Source organism: Vanacampus margaritifer, chromosome 1 (assembly GCF_051991255.1).
Source record: "Vanacampus margaritifer isolate UIUO_Vmar chromosome 1, RoL_Vmar_1.0, whole genome shotgun sequence".
NCBI classification, from domain to species: domain Eukaryota; kingdom Metazoa; phylum Chordata; class Actinopteri; order Syngnathiformes; family Syngnathidae; genus Vanacampus; species Vanacampus margaritifer.
The window spans coordinates 13,585,611-13,608,464 of NC_135432.1; the positions used below are offsets into that span (position 1 = coordinate 13,585,611).

The 22,854-nt window shown below is 39.6% G+C and overlaps 1 protein-coding gene across 2 annotated transcripts in view; it reads left to right on the plus strand.

Moving 5' to 3' along the window:
* Positions 1-15,699, plus strand: part of LOC144056354 (chemokine-like protein TAFA-1) — a 33,871-nt gene extending 18,172 nt beyond the window's left edge. For both annotated transcript variants that reach the window (XM_077573120.1, XM_077573110.1), the window contains exons 3-6: positions 10,026-10,166; positions 11,551-11,675; positions 11,821-11,910; positions 14,942-15,699. In XM_077573120.1, coding sequence (XP_077429246.1) covers positions 10,026-10,166; positions 11,551-11,675; positions 11,821-11,856 — 302 coding nt within the window. In that variant the 3' untranslated portion in view covers positions 11,857-11,910; positions 14,942-15,699. The remainder of the gene's footprint in view (positions 1-10,025; positions 10,167-11,550; positions 11,676-11,820; positions 11,911-14,941) is intronic.
* Positions 15,700-22,854: the final 7,155 nt, after the last annotated feature.

The window sequence follows — 22,854 nt, forward strand, 5'->3', positions numbered from 1 at the left end:
CTGAGCTCTCCAGAAAAAAAAAAAAGAAAAGACCAAATAAAGTGTTGCAGTCCTATTTTTTGATCACATGTAAGTCGTAGTACAATACAAAAAACGTAAACCATCACACAATGGGGCCCGTTAAATGTTTTACAGGATGTAACGCAGCATCTTAGCAGCCTTTTACAAGCTGCCCTCCTGTGCGCATGTCATCCATCGTCAAAGGTCATTTAGCCATTGTATTATGCATTATTACACAATTTACATGGCTTACACACGCTGGCACCGAGCACAGACAGCGAGGAGCAGCAATCACATAAGACCAGCCAGCAGCTGCCCTCTAAAGGCAGCTTCCTTTTCTTCTCTTTCAATGTAGTACTTTCATCGCAGCTAGCCATCTCGAAATATGAAATAGCAGTTGTGGAAGTGTGCCAGACGGGGGGGGGGGGGGGCTTTTTGATAGGACGGGTGCAACTTGACATTTAAAGGGAGCGACATTGCGGTGACAGAGGACACGTTGATGCCTTTAAATGTTGCGTTTCTTGAGAGGTGGCTGGCTGAAGAGGATCATGTAGAGCGTGTCAATTTGTTTATATGCGTTTAATGGACGTGAAAAGGTGCTGTGTGTTGCTGCAAGCGATATGTTATAGCCACAAATGTCCTCGCACTCACAGAGAGCCAGAGCTGTGCCTTTCCATTAGTCTCAGTCGTGTGAAACGAATGAAAAACACACAATTATTGCTTCATCGGTTTGTACACGTAAGAAATACTTGGCCGGCCTTGCTGTGATTTTCAAGGATCTTAGTTTAGGTCCATTCCCATGGCTGACATGTTGTCAGAAATATCATGTATATTTGTGCCTCACTGTGTGCTATTGTCAGCAATTGCAACGTTCTCTTTGCTGGTAACTTGTTCTGATGTTTCTATCCTGTGCCTCATTTCGACATGTTCCTAATCTGAAATTCTTCTCAAGCCTTCGCTTCAACTTCAGTTGTCAAACATACTCTATATACGCTTTCCTTTAATTGTTTACTCCAACATTTGTGTCGTCCCGTTTTTTCTTTTTTCCGGCTTCAAAACAAATTTGTCTCACAGTTTATCGAGCAATGTGTCACTCCTCTTGCACTCCGGAATAACAAAAGCACTACAGGGATTTATGTTTTCACCGAAGACAGGGAGAAAATAATTTGACAACACGCAGTCACATATTTTGGTCCTCCATCTGCATTCATTTGACTTTCTGCTGGCAGAGCCCCAGTCGCCTGCTGGCTTGTGGAGAAAGCGGAGCCCATTATGGGTCACCTTGGATGCATTTCTCATTAAAAGGTGACAGGCACGTTGCTCAGAAACACAGACCGCAGTGGTCCGGAGATCGGAACCTGCGGTGTCTTTTTAAATGACTTTCAAAATGAAAATAATTAACCGCAGGGTCACACAGGCCTTGACTTTGTCAGCATCCGCGTAAAACACTTGTTGTTCATTCAGACACCACATTGCATCGGAAGCAAATTGGTGCCATCACAGGGCAGTCCAGTCACATTTCCACCACTAAGACAAAATACCACTGTGGACAATGGAAATATAGTTTTGTCTTGCATTGCAAGATAATTATTTTATTTTTATTTTTTATTTTATTTTATTTTTTAATTTATTTTTATTTTGTATTTTTTTTTTTTTTGGGGGGGGGGGGGCAATTTTTACTTTGATTAGTGATACAATTGCTTTATGGTTAAATTATAAACTTCCAATAAATGGTTTCCATTTAAAAAAACAAAAAAAAACATGGGTTGGCTCCCCTACCCCCCAAAAAATAAAAATAAATAAATAATAATAATAATAAAAATAACTTAAACATCACCTCATGATGTAGGCCACCTCGGCTGACATCCTTAGTTAAACAGATCATTCAATTATATTCATGATTTAAAATTATTAAAGTTGGTGCAGTTTTTTTGTGTGATGATGTTATAGGATGTGATTTTTTATTATTAAAAAACACATTAAAAACTTCTTCTTTTTTTTGACAGGGGCAAGAAGGGATTAATGGCAATTGTAGGTCACGGAATTGCTTCAACTGGTATTTCCACGCCCCACTGTACAAAAGAAACAACAAAATTATACTGTTTATAATGATGCAGTGAGTGCTGCCAATCACTGGTACCAAAAGCCGAGGCTGAGCAGCAGGTTGCCGCATTGAGCCCCTGAGGCTTTTCAATTCATTCATGGAATGAACAGTCTGTGCTGCCCATTCAGTCATTAAATCCATACTAGGAATATTAAAATTTAACCAATCATACATACTATACTGCGTACTATGTTTAAGTCCCCTAAACAGGTATAACCTAGTCAGGCAGTGTGTTCATGTTGCAGGGGGAGCGTTGCTATTCAAATAGTAGCTGTACTGAGCACCTCCAGAGACAACCACCCAAGTCTGGCCTCATTACACTCGACACCAACTCATTGCATAGTGGCATTTCTATTGTGATAGACTGGCCAATTTTCCTCACACGATGCTGTGTTTTGTCACGTTTGAAGAACCATTCGCAGGTCCCAAAAGAACATACTTCACATTCATTAGGAACTGCAACTGTGGAGCCAATGGAATTGGAGAGCACGTTCCATCCATTGAACATCTGATTTGACAGCATGTCTTTGCTCGTCAGTGCCGGGAAGTCACATTGCAGAATGAATTTGTTACAGAACTTAAAGGAGAAGTCAAGTCAACAATTTCTTGACAATAGTATGTTCTATGCACCCCTTCTAGTCTCAACGTGGTATTCTGATCAATATTGTATTTGTGGAATATGAGTTTAGCAAAAAAATCCACCCGTTTTTTTATCCATCTCAGGGTGCGGCCATTTTGCCACTTGCTGTCGACTGATAATGCTATAACAATGCAAAGGGCTCTGCTTGCAAACATCACATGAACAAATCTAGGAAACAGGTGAGCCGTGACGGTTGTTATACTTAAGCTCTGTGATGTCATTTTCAGTCGACATCAAGTGGCAACATGACTGTCCCCTGAGATGGATGAAAACAAGTGGATTCACAAACACAATATTCATCAGAATGCCATGTTTAGACTAGTTGGAGGTGTATACGTAGAACATGGGATTGTAAATCATTTCTTTTCTGTTGACTTCATCTTTAAATACATTTTTCAGTTGGCTGTACTTTTGTATTGTTATGATGACTTGGGCCTTGAGATACAAGTTTAATTCATTCCCAACCCAAAACACTCATATCTAAAGTATTAACGCCGAGGGAGGACTGTGGCTAACATCAGCTTGTTTACAGTGCTAATGCTAGCTTAGTAATGCTAGCTTAGTAATGTTTGCGCCGCTATTTTGTCAAGCTGGATGTGTTCTCTGTGATTATTTATCACGACATCACACTTTAATGATTGAATGCCGTTATTAATGGCCTTGTTTGACATCTGTGTTCGTTCGTTGCTGAGTGGTTCGATTCGAAGGGGATTAGTTAAATGAGGCTACATTCAAATCTTGCTAGCAGTAAACCAGCAGACTTTACAGGAGTTGAATAATATATATATTTATTTATTTACTTTTGACACCACTGCTGATTGTCTGTAATCATTGTTTAATGCAGTGCCATAGTTTGGCGCAACACGAGTGTTTTGGTAGCATTTGTGCAGAAAAGGGACTGACTGATTTTCATGTACTGAACTAAGGGGAGAAATCATATCCACCATTGCATATTGTGCCAGAGGGCATATTAAAACACATTTTACACGAACTGTCAAGACACTGTTACATCTTGATGTGCAGCCGTAGCTTAACTGCCACTTTGCGATGAAGTAAAACACACAAAGAACAAGAAATATGTCTGACATGAATCAAGGCGCCGCCATGATAAGCCTGGAACTATTTCAAGTGACCCCCCTCCCCCACCCCCCCACACACACACACACACACACACATACACATTATTGTTCAGTTAGATGATCTATGTAATGTGATGAGACCCGAAGCAATTTAGAAATTACAAAAACGCACGGACTTAGAACCCATGTCACTATCACAGGAGGTAATGAATTCTTTGATGTGAAACTGTGCAAATTATAGTTTTGTGATGTTGGAAAAATCTGCTCACTGCTCTGAAATAAGGCAGATACATCTGCAGTAAGAATGTTAAAATGAATTACATCAGTGCTTAAGCATCAAAGTTGATATTTGACCTTAGTAACAGCACATGAAAAGCATCTTGCTACAAAGCCCTGTCATGATTTACATTATATATATATTTGTCTTCCATTTCTTTCATTTACAACTGAAATTACTCAGCAAAGATGTAGCCAAGAAAAAGCAACGGTCTTGGTCCAAGTTCTTTCGATCACAACAGTTTTCATTAGATCGAGTTACAGTTATGGAACATATTGAGATGTAAAGTATGAAAGTGCAATTCACTTTTTTCATTAGTTTAAATGCTTGTCTCTCAGCAGTCACACAATAAATTGCTTGACTGGGCGAATAAACATTCATTTGCATCACAACATTATTAGTGGAACTGCGTGTGTGTGTGTGTGTGTGTGCGTGCCTGTGTAATTTTGCTTCATTGCCCCAAACTGCTTCTTGGTTTACCGCTTTAAACAAGTCTGTAAAAATCAGACTTGTCACAACCTCTTCAAATTCATATCATTTCAGGCATTTGGCTTACAATAAGGAGAAATTCTATCATTGCCATGAGGACCCCAGTCAGTGGTTTATAATTATGCTGGACCAGCCAGGGCACTTCTCAGGCATAAAGTGAATTCAAAGACTTGTTTAAATTTGACTCATTCACTCCCAGCCATTTTTACTGAAGCAATCCCCTTCGCTCCCGGCTGTTTTACTGGATTTTCATTGATTTTGCAAGGCCCACAGAATATTGTGTTCTATTTTGCCATAAAAAATATGTAAACTACCAAAAGAAAGATTAGAGTCTCTTCTTTCATTGGGGGGAAAAAGGTAGAGTTTCCTTTTTGCAGCAATTAGCATTGGCATATAGTTAAAAATGTCATCATTATTCACAAATCTGTAGTGTGGGTAAATGAGCTTTTTTCAACATAAGTACGTTTTGTGTTTAAATAGTGTTATTTTGTCATGTTTAATTTATTCTGAGCTTGTTTTTTTTTTCTTAACTGTCCGACTCATGTCATGCTATGTAGTTAGCTAGCTTCCCTCCCCCAAAAATTAGTTTGCAAACAGTTTTATTTTGAAATATTCCTGAGCTACCTTGATGCCGACGCTCTACTTCCTGTCCGGCTCGTGTAATTTCTTCAGCTTCATGCGGCGTCCGGAAAAAATAGAACGCTTGCGGAAACCTTCCGCAACACCGCATAAGCAATGCACTGCAGCTGGTGTGAATTGACACGCAGACTCGAATGCTTTCTATTCCTTGCGGCGGCCGTACGGAAAACGCACCGCGTCCGTTCCGCAGTCAGTGTGAATTGGGCGTAAGTGGGGTGAAATGTGTTCTCCGCATTTGACCCATCCAGTGAGGGAGCGGTGAGCAGCAGCAGGGGCTTGTGCTCAGGGATCATTTGGTGATTCCAACCCGTGATGCTGTGTGTCAAGCAGGGAGGCACATGGGCCCCATTTTTATAGTCTTTGGTATGACCCGGCCGGGGATTGAACCCACGACCTCCCAGTCTCAGGGTGGACACTGGTAGGTAGGTGGTGGAGCTTATAAATACATTGTACGTGATTGAAAATGATTGCTGAAAAGTGACAACAATGTAGTGCTCATTTGTGGTGATATAATGTTGTTTTTCACGATTTTAGTTATATTTTTGGCCGTGGCACACTTGTGACATGAGTCGCCCCTCCCCCACTAGATCAGAACTTAAGCGTGTTAGTTTGCATCAGCAGTTGATCAAATACATCTCTGCAGCTTGAATGCAGTCTGAAAGATGTAATTAGCGTTTTTTCCCCCAGTTCATAGTAGTTAGATTTTTCAAGATTTTGAAGGCTACTTTTTTTAATGATGCAAATTTGGCAGGATGGATATTTTTTTACTTTATTAGGACTTTAATTTTGTTTGTTTTGTTTGTCTTGACTTCTCTTTCCTCTGACAATGCCTGTGTCACTTATATATGGTGTGATAATATTCATAGTGGTTCTTAACCTGGGTCCGATCAAACCCCAGAGTTTCAGTGAGTCAGTCTCAGGGGTTTGACGGAGTTCAAGACACACCTGACTCAAATGATTCGTGAAGACACGCCCCACTTGGCCATCATTGACTGCAGGTGATCACTCTACAATTAATGGCCTATCTGTGCAGCAGGGAATTTGGTCCAGTCAGTAGTCGACTTGTGGCAAAGTGATTGTACGTCGTGTGATTTCTTTGTTATTGTAATCCTACTACTAACATACTAAAACTATGTCGAGCAAAAAAATGGTCGGATGAATATGTGCAATATAAATTCCAATGTATAATGGAACTTATGGCGTTCCACAGGGTTCAATTCTAGGGCCTCTGCTCAAGTGGCTGCTGCTCCTGGGTTGCATCTTAGGAAACAGCCATGGTTGTTTTGAAATGCTCTATAAATATAGAGTTGAGAGGTGGAAGTCAGCATCCTAATTTCATGATTTGCAATGCCGAGTTGAGTAATTATTTTCTACCTATTTAACAAAAGTAAAGGAACAATTAATTAAACTGCATGGAGATGAGGAATACAAGAACACAATGTTTTTCTGAATTCAAGATGAAGAGCGTCAGCTCTCCCTGTAAACAAGGCAAATCAGCCTAGAAAAACAGGAGTACATCTGCAACACATGACTTTTTCAGAGTTATAAATGAGACGGAGGCGCAGCCTGTATGTGGTAGCCTCGTTACCTGACAGTTCCTGGCCTCAGCGTAATGAAGATGGCCGCACCAGAACGAGAGCAGCTCCAGTTAAGACCTTGTGCACCAACTCTGACCCGCCGCATGAAAATCCCTGAGACACCGTCAATCAAAATGTTCCTGGACACACACAAAAACACGCACACACACACACACACACACTGTGAAGACAATTATAATCTTATATAGCACCAACTCTCACTCGTCCACCACCCGCCACGCGTCTTCCTGTGAGACATTTACGACAAACATCCAACATCATTTTAGTTTAAATGTTGTGGGTGTACCTGCTGGAGACACCACGCTGATGAGCATTACTTTTTGATTTTAATGTATTCTTCGGAGGTGATGATTTCCAAATATAGAGTTATCTTTGCTCTGTTTGCTACCGACAAGCAATGCAAGTTAATTCTGTTGCGCCGCGTGTTTTTTAATAGATCAAAGCAGAAATCTGGGGCTGTCTTCTGCAATTACGGCACTGCATTAAGAAGAACAAACCCCTGTGGGCTGTTGTTTTCAAATGATGCCCCACTGCTTCCGCTGGTACATCACGATTAACGTTGCACATGCATGCCCTTTTGTTGAATGCATCAGACAGCCAGACCGGCTCTAAGAATTAAACCCAGTGGCATCTTCTCCCAAAACCCTCTCCACAATACCCAGAGTAAATGTCGACACGTAAATTCATTATTTTGTGGTTATTTCATTGCTTATTCGTAAAAACTAAATGTGTCTGGTCGTCAGCCAGCACCTATTAAAGTCTATCAAAATTGCAGTTGGTTTACTTTTTAATGTAACTTGAAGCTGACACCCAATTAAGTGTCTCACTGTTGGCAGGAAAATGGCCTGAAATTGTTCTTTCATTGCTTCCAATATAGCAACGAATAGTAAAGCATAGGCTACAGTAGAGAAATAGCCAGGCTTCATCTTGTCTGTTTACAAATGTTCACTCACCAAGAAGAATAATTCCCACAATTAGCGGCATGGAGTTCATCCTAATGGTTTGATAAGTGTGAGGAATGAGGGAATCAAGTGGATGAAAGTCGAGTGATCTACTTCCATCCTGCAGGTCAAGTGGGGCTGTGTTGACTAATCCCCAAAGGAGCTCACATGATGGCACCATTATGTCAACACACAACTATTTGCTATTGGAATTAAAGCTACTTTTTGGCTGACTTGGCTTTCGTGCCTTGGACATATTCTAGAGAATAAATATCTGACGTGAAAGACTACCATTAGAGAGTTTTTTTCCTTAAAAATGTAATACAATTGGAAACATTACCCCAAAAAATTGCTCAAATTATTTTGGACAAACCTTTTTTTCCCCTCCTGTTTAAGTCACAGATTTATGTGGCAGTCACAGGTCCAGTGAGTTTAGGGGAGTATGCACGAAGTGCACCTAAACCCGCACTTCAAAATATTTAGTGAGGTACTTTATCGATCATTTGGGAACATTTCTATTTCAAATGCAAAACCTGAGCAGAGCTGCATTATTGACAAATGCATAAATGCAAATGCAGCGTCGGTCAGAATAGATAGATAGATAGATAGATAGATAGATAGATAGATAGATAGATAGATAGATAGATAGATAGATAGATAGATAGATAGTCCTTTTCTTCGTTGGAGGCATTCATGATTTTCTAAAACAATTTGAAATGTGGACTCGTCAGACCGCAGTACACTAAGTAAGTAAGTCCATCTCAGATGAGCACAGGCCCATGCAGGGAAGCTGGCAGCATTTCTGAGTGTTGTTGATACCGTACTGTAATATACAGGGTGTCCATAAAGTCTCTTTACCATTTCAAAAATTTATTAAAAATGCAATTGATTAGATATTTTATTTAGATTTGTTCTATTGTATTCAGCGTTTATTAAAGTTTTTTTTTTACCTCTTTTAATACACTTCTACATGGGCACCATTAGTTGCACGAAGCACATCAAGATTACTCGATTTCTTGCCATGTTCGCTGTAGCATAGCCTCATCAATTGTGGCAATGGCATCAGTAATCCTTTGCTTAAAGTCAGTAATGATAAACACTGTGTGTTTTTTTAGACACTGAATACAATAGAACAAATCTGAATAAAATATCTAATCAATTGCAATTTTAATAATTTTTTTAAATGGTAAAGAGACTTTATGGACACCCTGTATGTATGTATATATATATATATATATATATATATATATATATATATATATATATATATATATATATATATATATATATATATAAAAGATATAACATGTACATCATGTATATACTGTGCCCTAAATCAGCTGCGATAGACTCCAGCTTTCATGTGACCCTGAATAGGATAAGCACTACAGGGAATGGATGAATGAAGCAACCTGGCGGAATGAATACATAAGATTATGACTGATCAAGGTGTCGGCTGCTTCTAGGAAAATCTTCTGCATCTGAGCACACTCGCAAAAAGAAATATTCAAATATAGCAGGGGAATACATGCAAACTGGGGCACATTCACCAAAGCGGCAGCTCATTGTCAAACATCACTTTATTGCCAATATACCAGCTACACCTTTGGGCCCCTTCACCTCGTTCTCTTCTCAGCCCCCCCTTGATCTTGTGTCACGCTGGCGATTGTAATTGTCACATGGTCCTTTTGCAGCACTACTCTCAGGAGTGGAGAGCCTGAACGCGGTGGGTGGGAGAGGCCCGGCGGTCGAGGTGGGTCGACTTCACTCGGTCCAGGCTTCCCATCCTTTGGGGCGCCGCTCGTCGCTCGCTGATAATTGCGCGTGTTCATATTCATGATGACCCTGAAGTTGGCCTCTTCTCCCACTAATAGAAAGCCTTTTTTTTCTGTATGCGCGCACATATCTCTTCATCATCGCTCCACGTCAATAAGCTGCAGGGGCTTCGGCTCCTCAAAGAGTGTACGGCGCAGACTTATTATTCGTGTTTACAGTCATGATATTTGTAGTGCGCTTGCCCCGTGAAATTAGGCAGTTATTATAAATGATTCATGTAACGGGAATTTGCGGATGAATATTGCTCACACAAAGCATTTGCACCTAAATGATGCAAACTCCAACATGAGGACAAATATGATTAAATGGATAAAATAAAAAGGAAACACAAACAAAGGCGCTCGGGAAGCAGAATGTTATTTTCGTTCACCCCCCCCCGAGATGTCGATTTTAATGTACTGTTGTTTTTTTTTCCTCATCAGAGGGGGGCACGTGTGAAGTAATTGCTGCTCACCGATGCTGTAATAAGAATCGTATTGAGGAGCGCTCACAAACCGTCAAGTGTTCTTGCCTGCCGGGGAAGGTGGCTGGAACCACCAGGAACAGACCTTCATGCGTTGATGGTGAGTAATACAGCCAGCACACGTGTTGTTTTAGCAATGCTATTATAATGACCAAAATAGTGTGGATTAAAATGGGATAAAATAGAAGGAATATTATTTTTTACAGTGTGGACAGCATGTCTGCTTCACACTCAAGGGTTCCAAAACGAACAACAGTGATAATTCAACCTTTTCTCTTTTTTTCACGGGATGTCTAATCAGAGCACAAAATGAGTGACTGCTTTCAGATTTGAGTAAACAGCTTTGAAGTTAATTGCCTGCAATTAAGTTTTGGTTTCTCTTTCTAGAGAGTTATGAATTGAGGAGGAGGGGTGGGGGGGGGCATTGTTTGCATTGTTCTTAATAATGTATATGTTTAGGGGTCGTCGTGTACTAGTTGGCTCCAAGGACAACATGAGTAGCCCACGGGTCCATTCTAAAAGTAGCTCAACAGTGACAGAAGAGGAATGTTAACATTCATTTGTTTGTTTGTTTATTTATTCATTTATTTATTTAAACTCAACATTATACGAATTTCTTAATGTACCAAATGTTCTATTTGTTGTATAAAAATAAAGCAGCTTGTGTTCAATTGGGGGAAGAAAGCTTTTGTTTACACTTTTTTTTTCTTCTAGAACATTTTAGAGCTGCAATTGTCATACCGTGATAGAGTGAAATTGTTGCTCACAGTTGTTATATCGTCAGAATCTAATATCGGCCCATGCCTACATATGACAGCAGACATAATGCTAATGTTTAGTGCACCACGGCAAGAGTAAAAAAAAAAACAACAACAATTAAGTGACACACATTGGATGAGTGGATTGTTATAGAATGCCGCTGTACTATTTTGCCAAATGTCATCTGCGCTATCCACACGCCAAAAGTCCAAATAAAACAATCTGAAGGGTTTTACAGTTATGGGGCAAAATTCCAACAACTTGATTTGCACTGTCAACTATAGAACCTCTCGTCTACAGCTTTCATCATTACTCCCTTTTGCAAATATACCTGCAATCTATAAAATGGCAGCAGCCTTCAGAAAAATGTCAATCTCAGCTTTGACAGACTCTCACCATAGCACATTATGACCCATTTACTGTCTACTTGCCCTGTATTTAAGGCAATTTTCTTCCCCATTGGCATTGGCAACGTGGGCCACATTATACTCACACCTACCACTCAATCCTTGAAAAGCACCTATTTCACCCTTTTGCTCATTTTAAACGAAGCTGTATCCAATCAAGAAATAATATTAAAGTAGGTATAAAAAAAAAAATTCTGGCCAGGTTACTTACTGCCAAATCGTGTGCGTGCGTGTTGGATTCAAAATGCCTGGCAGGCGCTGGATTTGCAGTTTGTTAGACACCTACGTTACTGTCTCGCTTGTCTTTGCTGCCCGTAGCGTCCATAGTAATTGGGAAGTGGTGGTGTGAGATGGAGCCTTGCCTGGAGGGAGAAGAATGCAAGACGCTCCCTGACAACTCAGGCTGGATGTGCTATGCAGGCAACAAGATCAAAACCACCAGGGTAAGATAACCTCGCTTGACCGCAGGAAACAAGACGTTAAGGCAGAAAGATGTACCGCAGCCAGAAAAATGCTTTAGCATTTAATACTACCTAGCGGTGGATGTCACAGTCTAACACCTATTTGGCCTTTCTTCCCCCCACCCAGAACACTCAGCCATACACAACGTCATCTACATACTGAGGCTTTGCCAGACGCTTGCAATTGAACGACGTTGGCGCAAAGCTTGAATTGCAGGTAATTTCTGATACTGGAAAGAATTGCACTTGTTATCATTTATGTTTGAAAATACACTCACTGGCTTTTCCATTTGATAAAATCACAATGAAGAGCAGTATGAAAATATGCGCCCTAATACAGGTAAGACTTTAGTGGCCTGATTTACATATTTTTCCAGATATGAGCCGTCATTCTGCTCAGCAAAAATTTGAGATGCAAGCGTCGTGCGGTGGCAAGCAAAGACGCTTCAAGCTGTTTAATGCCACTCCAAACTAAGCATAAAACAAAAAGAATTACTCATTGAGTATTTAACCATAACACTTAAGTTTGCTTAACTATGAAAGTGAGTTAGCTTCATACTTAGACACACTGCAAAAACCCACAGACGGGCTAACTAATGGCATCGGTGTTATGGTTTTATAACCCGACACATATTTGAACATAAAGCAACACAGGTGTACAGATTCAGAGGTGGGCACTTCCCGTCAATGACGATGCCCACCTTCCGGTTAGCCTTGACAAAATAGAATGAGCGCCTCATTCTCATTCCGTGTATTTTTGCGAGGCTTCTCATTATCAAGCATTCGCTGAAAGTGCTGAAGCACTCGCCAAGCGGCGGGCATCGTCATTGACGGGAATTGACGGAAGTGCCCACCTCTGCAGATGATATACTGTAATAATACACACAGACATTTGGTGAAAAAACAACTAATAATTTTATTTAATTATTTTTTTTATACATAAGTACAACATTATAGACATATGATTTGAGGTGTGAGTGAAATTAACCTCGTATGTCAAGGCACCGCAGTATTCAGCTTGAATTGACAATGTCAGAGAAGTATTACTTTAACAATTTATTGTGCTTACAGTTAGTACAAGTGTGTACCGCAGAATACTGTCTCATTATATATTGTTACTGACCATATTCCAAATAGTGAACAAAATATTAAAAGAGCTCCCAGTATGATGTTGTGCATTTGTACAGCACTGAAAACTGCAACCACAATAATCAACATATTGTTACGGTACTGCCTTTTAGATGACAGCGATATCTAATAAAGTGACTGGTAAATAAATGGACAGTCATTCGTTTACTGTCCCATAATTCCAGTGGTGGGTAACTTTGGGGATAAATTGTACTTCATGCAACATAGTTCTTACGTTTTACTTGACTGTTACTTTTTTATGAAGGAGAGACGCTACTTTAGACTGTTACATGAGCTACATTCTGCTCACAATTTATGACTTATAACTTATAACTCATAATAAAATTATATCATTATCTCCGCCATGTGAGACAGTTGTGCTCTTTTACAAGTGTAAACAAAGTTCATTTATGACCATTTCTTGTTACTTAGTTTTCCTGCATTTGTGCTATTTTATTGTATGTATTATTCTTTTAGTTAAAATGTGACTGACACTGTTGGGCAATATACTTTTCTTTTCCTTTCGGCTTTTCCCTTTAGGGATCGCCACAGCGAATCAGTTGCCTCCATCTAACCCTTTTTTTTTTTTCTTTTCCTGGAGAGCTCAGTATTGTTCATTCGGTAATTTTACCGATTTGACATGTCATCATCATTGCTCTCCTTTTTTTTTTTTGTATGTGTGTGTGCGTGCATGCGTGCGTGCGAGTGTGTGTGTATTCATTAGTTCAACTAAAACCTATTAAAAAAAATCCCATACCGAACACTTCCAGCCAGAGTCGTGAGGCCGTCAGGAGACCCGAGGAAGGACCAAAGAAAAGAAAGGAAACATCTAACCCTGTCCTCTGCATCCTCTGTTCTCACACCAACTATCTTTGGTCTTCCTCTAGACCTCCTGCCTGCCAACACCATATGTATATATATATAAAATAAAAAGACAGATGGAAAAATCGAAATACTAAATTAACAAGGTCCCCAAAATCAAGATTCAAAGAAAAGAAACGCAAGGAACCAAAACCCTGACCACAACAGGAAACAAGAGAGTAACCTACAGTATGACGACTATGAACCGACACAGACTTAACAAATCCAAGGAACTATATAGAAACAAAATGATGAGACAATTAGCCATACCTGAAAAGGGAGGGAGCTGATTGGTTGGTACGAGGAACAGGGCTGGTGAGAATAGGTGGAGACAAAAAACAAATGAACAGGCAAGACCTGAACATGGGACACAAAAAAAAAGACATCTAAATCAAATCAAAACAAAGTCAACAAAAACACAGACCATGATGAATGCTGATTAAAGGAATACATAAATCCCAAATGAATCAACAGTTATACAGTAGTTGAGTAATGTTATCACTGACGGTATTTAATTGGTGGCCCACCATTGAATGAAAGTAAAAAATAAATAAAAAAAAAAAGGTTGTTTTTAACTTTCATTCTAAAGCAAGGGTCACAAAATCAAAAAAAATCTGTGATGGGGCATTGTGATTTTCTAGGAAAGTTGATCACATGATCATTTGAAAATGTAAACAATGGAAGAGATCTATATAAAGAAAGTGTTAAATATACAGTATTGTTATGTATCCATCATGATTAGCCTATTGATTATTACACCAATCGCACGTGTAATCGTACCGCCCCTTGTTTTGAGGCAGGAATTTTTGTGTCTGCGAAGCCAAGTTATGTAATTTGAGCACATGTGTTATTTCGGAAGTGTGTATCAAACCGGTAGCCCACTAATCATTAGCCAAGAAGTAGCGCTCAGCTGCAGAAAGGTTGGTGACCCCTGTTCTAAAGCAACAATCATACGGTAATTCTAATTCTACTACAACGCTTCAGTAAAATGTCAACAAGCGAAGCATTGAGACACACTCATGTAATAATCTTCCCAAACTCTTACTTTTTTTCTTTTTTACATGTGTGGTGGGGCATGATCACATTTGAAATTATCATTCATCATCATGCAAAAAAATTCTTCCTTTGATAAAGATTAGTGGAGAAAGGTGACCAGTAGAGGGCAGCACACCAGGGTTTTGCTTCACAGGTGCATGTACTGCATAATGACACTGACGTGTGAATCATTCCAATAAAAATGTTGTTCTTCTTCCTTTCAGCACTGCCGAAGGACCAAGAACTAACCATACAACAAACTTTCTGTTGCTTAAAGACATGAACACTTCTCAGATTCAAGTGTAAAAAATTGTAGAATACATAATGCACAACCCGCTCAAGGCTGCTAACTATACAGATGTTCTGCGCTGCCTGCGGGATCTTCATCATCATCATCATCATCATCATAACCTTGTTACAAATATAATTTCATCACTTTTTCAAAACTTTGAGACGGGACGTCAAATCAGGAGATCGTCTGGCATTTTACCTCAGACGCCAGTTGACAGGCATCTACTACGAAGCCCGGGGGGGGCCAGAGGGGAGACAGTAAACGAGTTGACAGCCCTCAGGGTGCTCTTTTTTTAAACATTGTGTAAAGAAAAAAAATTGTACATAAACTGTTTGTCTTTTATTGTGTACAAGAATTTTATCTATGGTGATGTGGAGCCAAAGCGAGAAGAGCCCAATGGGAATAATTGAACAGAAAGTCTTACTACAAGTTAAACCTGTGTGTCTTGATGCTGTACATTTGTTTCTCTGGTCCCTGTAGGCATCTTCAGCAGCTTTTACCAGTCCAACTTGGTAACGTCTCAGAGACCCCGATAATGATCTTGACTTGCCAAATATGTGATACCTGTAGGTTGTTTTCAATACTTGAAATGCCTTATTTGAGTCAAATCATTCAAATGATGATATTGTACATATGAAGCCATATGTTAATATGTGATGAAGTGTCATTAAAGTCATTAAAGTAGATGAATACCAGTGTATGGTTTGCATGGGATTATCTTCTCATAAATGCTGTATATTGCTGGGACTGATGCTTTACGGAAATAGTTTAACATTTGGCCGAGATAGACTTTTTTTTTTTTCTCTCTCCCTTTCTTGCCAGAAAATGCTGCAGATGAGAGGCTTGATATGGGTAATGCTTTGCTCGGCTTAACATTAAGACGTAAGCAAGGGGAAAAAGGCAAGAGTAAGAAAATCTTTGCAGACACTATTTGCTCCCTCTGTTCAAAAACTTGTTTATATTCATTTCTAATGTCAAGAAATTCATAAATGTTCTCATTGTGTCATACAACCTATTTAAAATCCCTTTTTGTTCCATCTGCTTTGTTCATGATTGGAAAAATATTGCTTTTTCTCTGTGATTAGGTTCATAATAGCATCTGTTGCCATCTGTTGTTTATTTAAATTAACTGTACACCAGTCGGGTTAAGAGCTGTGGTTCTTCAACCTTGGTTCGATCGTACCTCAGGGATTCGGTGAGTCATTCTCAATTGAGTTCAAGACATGTAAGTTTTTTTTTTTTAAAAGTAAAAAAAAAAAAAAAGAGCAATAATGATGACATGTCAAATCGGTAAAATTACCGAATGAACAATACTGAGCTTTCCAGAAAAAAAGAAAAAAAAAGACATGTAAGCTACCCACTTGGTGTGTCACTTTTGTTCATCACTGGTATGATTCATAATGAAAAATCATTTTATTTTTCCAATTACGAATGTTTCCGTGAATACACATAAAAACTTGCGGGTCTCAGTACCTACAACAAGGTTTGAACGTATTTGTTTGGATTTAAATTCTCAAAGTTTTCTAAAGCACACGATCTACTGCTTTTGTTGTCTACTGTGTGCTCAAAGCAGAGTTTAATAGCCACATCTGCTGACTTACATTTGTTGTGTTTGTTTTTTTAGTTGTCGTTTTTAATCAAGCCCTATACTTACAGGGGAAGTTTGCAGTTCTACAACTGCTAGCTTGAATGTAGCATCATTTCACTAATTCATCCCCCTGGAGATTGATTCTCAGATGCGAGTCGCCGAGAATCATGTCTATCCATCTTTGCGCTAAGCTAGCATTAGCACTGTAAAGTAGCTAACGTTCTACATCGACAACATGACTCATTTGTAATGGAGTTTTACTATAATGCTAAATGTAATCAGTGTTTTTTTTTTTTTTTTGTGGCCCACGAATAGTGAAAATCGGCACACACAAAAAAATCTGTGTGAATTGGGAAGGGGGTTGATGGCACTTTTTTTAAAAAACCCAAAAATTCATTTAAAAATTCAATATTTGTTTTCCATATCAAACCATGGAAAAATCAGGGTGTAACTGGGGGCAAACCTTAAAAAAACAACAACATATTTTTAATATTATATTTTTAACTGTGAGATTTTTTTTTCTCTCAACTGAAAACTCCCCGTAAAAAGATTGCAAATTTAGCTTCTGTGCATACTCAGTAAAAATGCACTCAGTCTCTAAACTCAGTTAATTTCCGATGCATTCTGTCTAAGATCTGAGGAAAACATACCGGTACATAAAATAACTGCCTTGTGTGGAAAAAATAGCACTCATGTACGTGCTACACTGTGTAACCTTATCATACAGGATTCAAATAGCCTGAGATTCATTAGGCTGGGAAAGTGGTGGCATCTGGTTTTTGACTAAATGTTCCTTTAAATCGATATGACATGGCATTTAGGCCCCCAAAAATTAAATCAATAGGCCTAAAAAAAAGTTTTTTTTAATCTCTGCAGGCACAAAGGGGCTCTTGAATGTCATTGCAAAGCAAAGGTTATTCTCGGTTTTACTTTACTACCTAATGTGAGATAAACTCACTGTTTTGATTAATGTATTCATGAGGCACCTGTTGAAGCCAAATGCCATAATGTGGGCTTTACAAGACAGATTTACACAACAGCAGCAATAGTAATAAAAGTGACATATGACAAAATAAATACTTGTTCATAGATTTAGTTCAGTGGAAGGGAGCGAAACTTGTTTAAATAGTGTAATTAGGACTGATGCATCTTGCGACTGGCATATATTCAGAAATCTCTACAACTTATAAAAACAAATATTTGAGCCAGAACGTTATAGTCTATCCAATCACAAAACTGTATTGCAATAATATGCGGATGGTTACAAAAATGAATACCCTATCCAAAGTTAAGGGTGTGCCAAAAAATTGATTCTCATAAGAATCGCGATTCTCATTTAGTACGATTCAGAATCGATTTTAAATGTCCCGAAATTGATTTAATTTATTTTATACTGTCTTCCCTTTTTTTGTGTGTGCTCTTATTGGGAGCGCTGTTCATGTTGTATACAATTTGGCCACTGAGGGGCAGTGTGGTTCCACGCGGTCTGATACACTGTTAAGTTGTAGCCACATTAGAGAGTAAAAAAAAAGAAGTCATGATTAATTTATTCCAATAAAAGTTAGGTTTTTTTTGTAGCGTGTAGCCGGTCTTTTGAGTGATAAAAGTGCCGCGAGTAGAGCACTAATTAGCATTAGCGAGTCAGACTGGAGTAGATCATTACGATTCCTTGAACGTCTATAAATTGAAGCAAAAATCATTGCCAATCAAATCATTTTGCATCAAAAATCGTTCTTAACCAAAAATCGATTCTGAATCGAATCGCACACCCAAAAATCAGAATCAAATCGAATCGTGAGACATTCAAAGATTCCCACCCCAACAGCAAGTAGTTGATGCATTTTGTAAATTGTAGTAGTAAATGAAGAGAAGTAATTGTAAGCTCTAAAATCTTTTACCGAATTATCATATCTAAATGGGAGGGTGAACAAGAAGAGGAGCTGCAAGACTCATACTCAACATCCAAACCGCACTTTTATGTGACTGCTTTATTCATCATTTCTGACTGTCTTTGATTCGGCAGTCTCAAATTACTGCATGTTTCATCATGTGCTGCAAAATGACAATTTTTTTTTTTTTTGTTACCGCTGTTCATGTTCTTACGGCTAGATGGAAATAGTGTTTAGATATTGCCTTGTTTGCTTCAGGCGCTCACAGTTTGAGATTCCGTTTGAGATGTTTGCTAAATGGGACTAATGTGTGCAATATGTCAATAGGCAGTGTCCCAGTTTCAGTGTTCATTCAGCGTTGCTCTCCGGGCTGCAGCTGAAGGCCTCTGATGTCTTACATTCAAGCTGTGGAGCAGCCAGAAATGAGACGCGAGTGATGCTGATGTGGCCTGACTTCTTTGTATGACACACCAGGGACGTCCTGGGAGCGCAGGGTCCCCACGGGTTCCTTGGGAAGACAAGAGCTCATTCAAAATGATTAAAAAGTCAAGTCTTGCCTTGTGCTCCCAATTCAAGGCTCACTTTCTATGAATAACAAGGTGCGACTTAAATCAACAGGATATGTTGAGATGATAAAGTGCGCTGAGTGTGAAATAACCTAACGTAAACTCCCCACACGCTAGTAATTATCTGCTTGAGTAAAGATAAATGTCTGAGAGAGCATTTTGTATTTGTACTGTTTAGAGTAAAGCGCATGGGTGGGCGACAGACAAACAACAAAAGGATACAGTGAAGAAATAAAAGCAAACACCCAATTAAAAGTGGATCGTCCCTCACTCGCACGCACGCACACGCACACGCACATACTCACCCACATAAAAAAAAATAAAAATAAAAAATTTAAAAAAAGAGAGCATTGATGATGACATGTCAAATCGGTAAAATTACCGAATGAACAATACTGAGCTCTCCAGAAGAGAGAAAAAAAAAAAAGTGGATCGCCCCTGATAATAAGTCAACAAAAAAGGGATTCGGTCGTTTCCCCCTCCCGATTGTGACGACCGTCTCCGATGAAAAGGCGGGGCTGTGACATTTCAAAGTCAAGGTAACGCAGGCCAAAATGGATTGTAATTAAAGTTGACATCAGGTGCCTGGTGCTCCTTCCCTTCTCCACCACAGGCTTTCATCTAAATGATTCATGCGGAGAACAGCGGGCCTTTCATGCAGTTAGGACCTCGCAAAGGAATAACAACGAGATGGCACAAAGCAAGCGTGGACAGATTTGCAATGACACCACCGCCTCGCATCAAGTCAAGTCAGACCGATGCGGAGGCACTCGCCTCATATTTGGAGTCATCGCTGGGAAATGTGGGAGTGTAAATGGAATAAGGGGGCTAAAAATAGACATTGAATAGAATCACAAGGCATAATGAAGACGGAATGCGGCAAAATGCTCCGCTTCCAGGTGCGAACCTTCCAACAGATTGTTTGAGAGGGAACGAGGTGACGAGTGCGCGGCGGCGGCCACGCCGGAACGCCGACGAGAGGATCCGTGCCACTCAATGCCGCTCGCAGCGAGGAGTGAACAAAAGCAGAACATTGAATTATTCTCTTCAAGTGAGCCGCGTGCAGGTAAAGGCCACACAATCTCGGAGAAATGGTGGCGCTTTTTTTTTTATATCTTACATAAGAGGGTGGAGGGCTTCATCGTAGTGTGACAAAGGCTGCCTTGAATTAAAGATGAGCTCTGCCTGTCTTTTGTTAACTTATTGTGAACGCCACACAACTGGAAAGTACAAAAGTCCACAGTCTGCAGGATGCCGAAACGGGTGTGAAAATAGCTTCGGCACAATGGCAGGGGTTGAGCCGCAACGTCGGGCTGCCTCAAGAATGAAAATTGCTACAAAAACTATTTGGGATTTGATCTTTTGTTGGCTAGTTCTTTGTCACTATCGAGTGGTCTTCAAACTTTTAGGTCGATTTGCTGCCTTGAGAGGTGAGTTTAATTCGTTCTGCATCTGTTCCAACCTCTTCCAAAAACTAAGATAGCACTTTATAATGTTGTACGTTATACAATCACACAGAAATAAGAAAGAAATAGAAAGAACAGAATGAAACATTTTGAGCATTATGATTAATTCATTGCGATTGTGCTGCTTCTGGTGTGCTTGCCTTGCGATATTGTGCTATTTTGATAAAGTACAATTTCGACATGTCGGTGTTTCCATTGAAGAGTGTTTCACTTCCGAGGCGCAATTCTCGTCTCGTCTGTAGGAGATGCTCATGATGTTTAAAGGTCTCGTATTATTCAACTTTTCAACATACTAAATGCATTCGCCAAAATTGACTTTGGATCTAATATTTTTGTTGTCCCCAAATCAGCCCAAAAAAAACGCTCTGTTCAAAACAACCTGTTTTAGGGGCGTGTCACTTTTATGTAAATAGCTGCACCAGGCCAAGCCCAGGCCATACCCTTCCCTCTCGAAGGGGTAGTGATTTCGGTCATGGTAGCCAGTGCTAGTGTTGTGAATGGAAAAGACTGGGCATGGGAGCAGAAAAAAAGAAAAATACAGAAATGTCTTTTACACATTTGAGAACGATTTTAATATTTGTAAAAGTGGCATAACGTTTTAGCGTAAGAAAAAGTAGCATAAAGTTACTACAGAGACTGTTGCAGCATTAGTTTGTGATTGTTTAGGCAATGGTTATTTTGCCGTGAATGTCTCTGATTTGCCGTGAATGCTTGTAGACCTTTCCAAGCCGTTATGAATACCACAAATATGCACATTTAGGCCACTGCGCGGTCGCAAGGTTCAATCCGTCTCGTCGAGACCACTTAGCGGCCGGTTAGCATCACAAAGTCATGTCAACTAGGTGGCGAGTTACCAGTCACGGCAAATTAACCACCGCAGATTGTATCTTGACAAAACAACTTCATATTATCCAACCACCCTCTGCTTTATCATATCTGACCTTTTGTAACCAAACAACCTGCACACGACAAAACGCAGCTCCCACTTTAGGCACTGAAGGAAAATTTTATTATTTTGTCCTCTTTGCGTGTTCCAAAAATGAAGATAGATTTAATGTAAGAAAAATACACCTTTTATAAAAATGATTTAATAAAAAACAGAGAATCTCTGGACAAATAACTGCCTCTAATCATCACTTAAACAACGTGGGATTTCAGAGCGTCAAATGTACTCTTCTACGTGTACAATAGCTTCTTATAGTTAAAAAGACCTCCTCCTTTTCATTTATAGACTAAACATACTCTCTGGTACTTTTCCGTGAGCAGTGGCGTAAACAAGGTCAGATTTGGGTGTGTGTTCGGGACTGAATATGTTATATAGTTGAAGGTTCTATTTTTCCCCATAACAAAATCTCACAAACAAGTTGAACCAAATTTACGGTGGCCGTGACTGATGAAGAAAGTAAAGAGTGTGTGTGTGTGTTATTTCAAAGCAAATTTTGTTTTCAAGACCGAAATGTGCGTGTACAAAGCGCTGAGAAGGAACTTTTTTAGACTAAATAGTATGACCCAGTTTAAGGTCAGATTATACCGAAATCAACACCATCTGCTCTGCACAGGACACAAAACATTTTGACAAGGTTAATATAAAGAATTGGAATGTTAATAATGGTTAATAAAATAAAATGAAGTATTAAAAATGTTATAATATCTAACAGCACTAAAAACGACATCAGTAATATGGTAGAAGGTGCACATCTCTTTTTAGAAAAGATAGGAAGGAAGAACAAAACAGTCATGATGATGATGTCCGTACACGTCCTTCAAAAATAAAATTAATCCACTGTCTTCTCAAAGACTTGGGACAAAGGAAGCAATCACTTTTCCCTGATCATTGTTTCCCCTCTCCACGGAGCATTTGCCAGCAGGGAGAGAAAAAGAAAGGAGCAGCCAGCTTCTCGAATTTCAGTGGACGCGACAAACCTTTACCAGAAGCGGTGCCGCTAACCCGAGGGGGCTGGGTCGAGTGTACTTCCGTGTCTTTTTGACGTCACTAAGTCACAGAAGTTTCATCTGCCCGTTTGAAGCACACATTTTAGAAAAGAGGCGAAAGCTAAAGAAGTTGCGGATGGACTTTTTTCATACCTGGTTGGATTGTAGACAGGCCGGGGATGCATATTATTGATAGAAAACCCCACTAAAGTGCATTTTCATACTATGGGACCTTTAAGGAAGACGGATCCCCAGAGTGATTACATCTCTCTCCCCTCATCGGACGGATTCTGGCATTTGGTGTTGTCTGTGTGCGCGCTTATAACTCGTGTTATGGTGCGGACGGATAGAACGGATTTCAACGAGGACGTGCGCCGTATGCCGCTCGATTGCTTGTTGCCCGT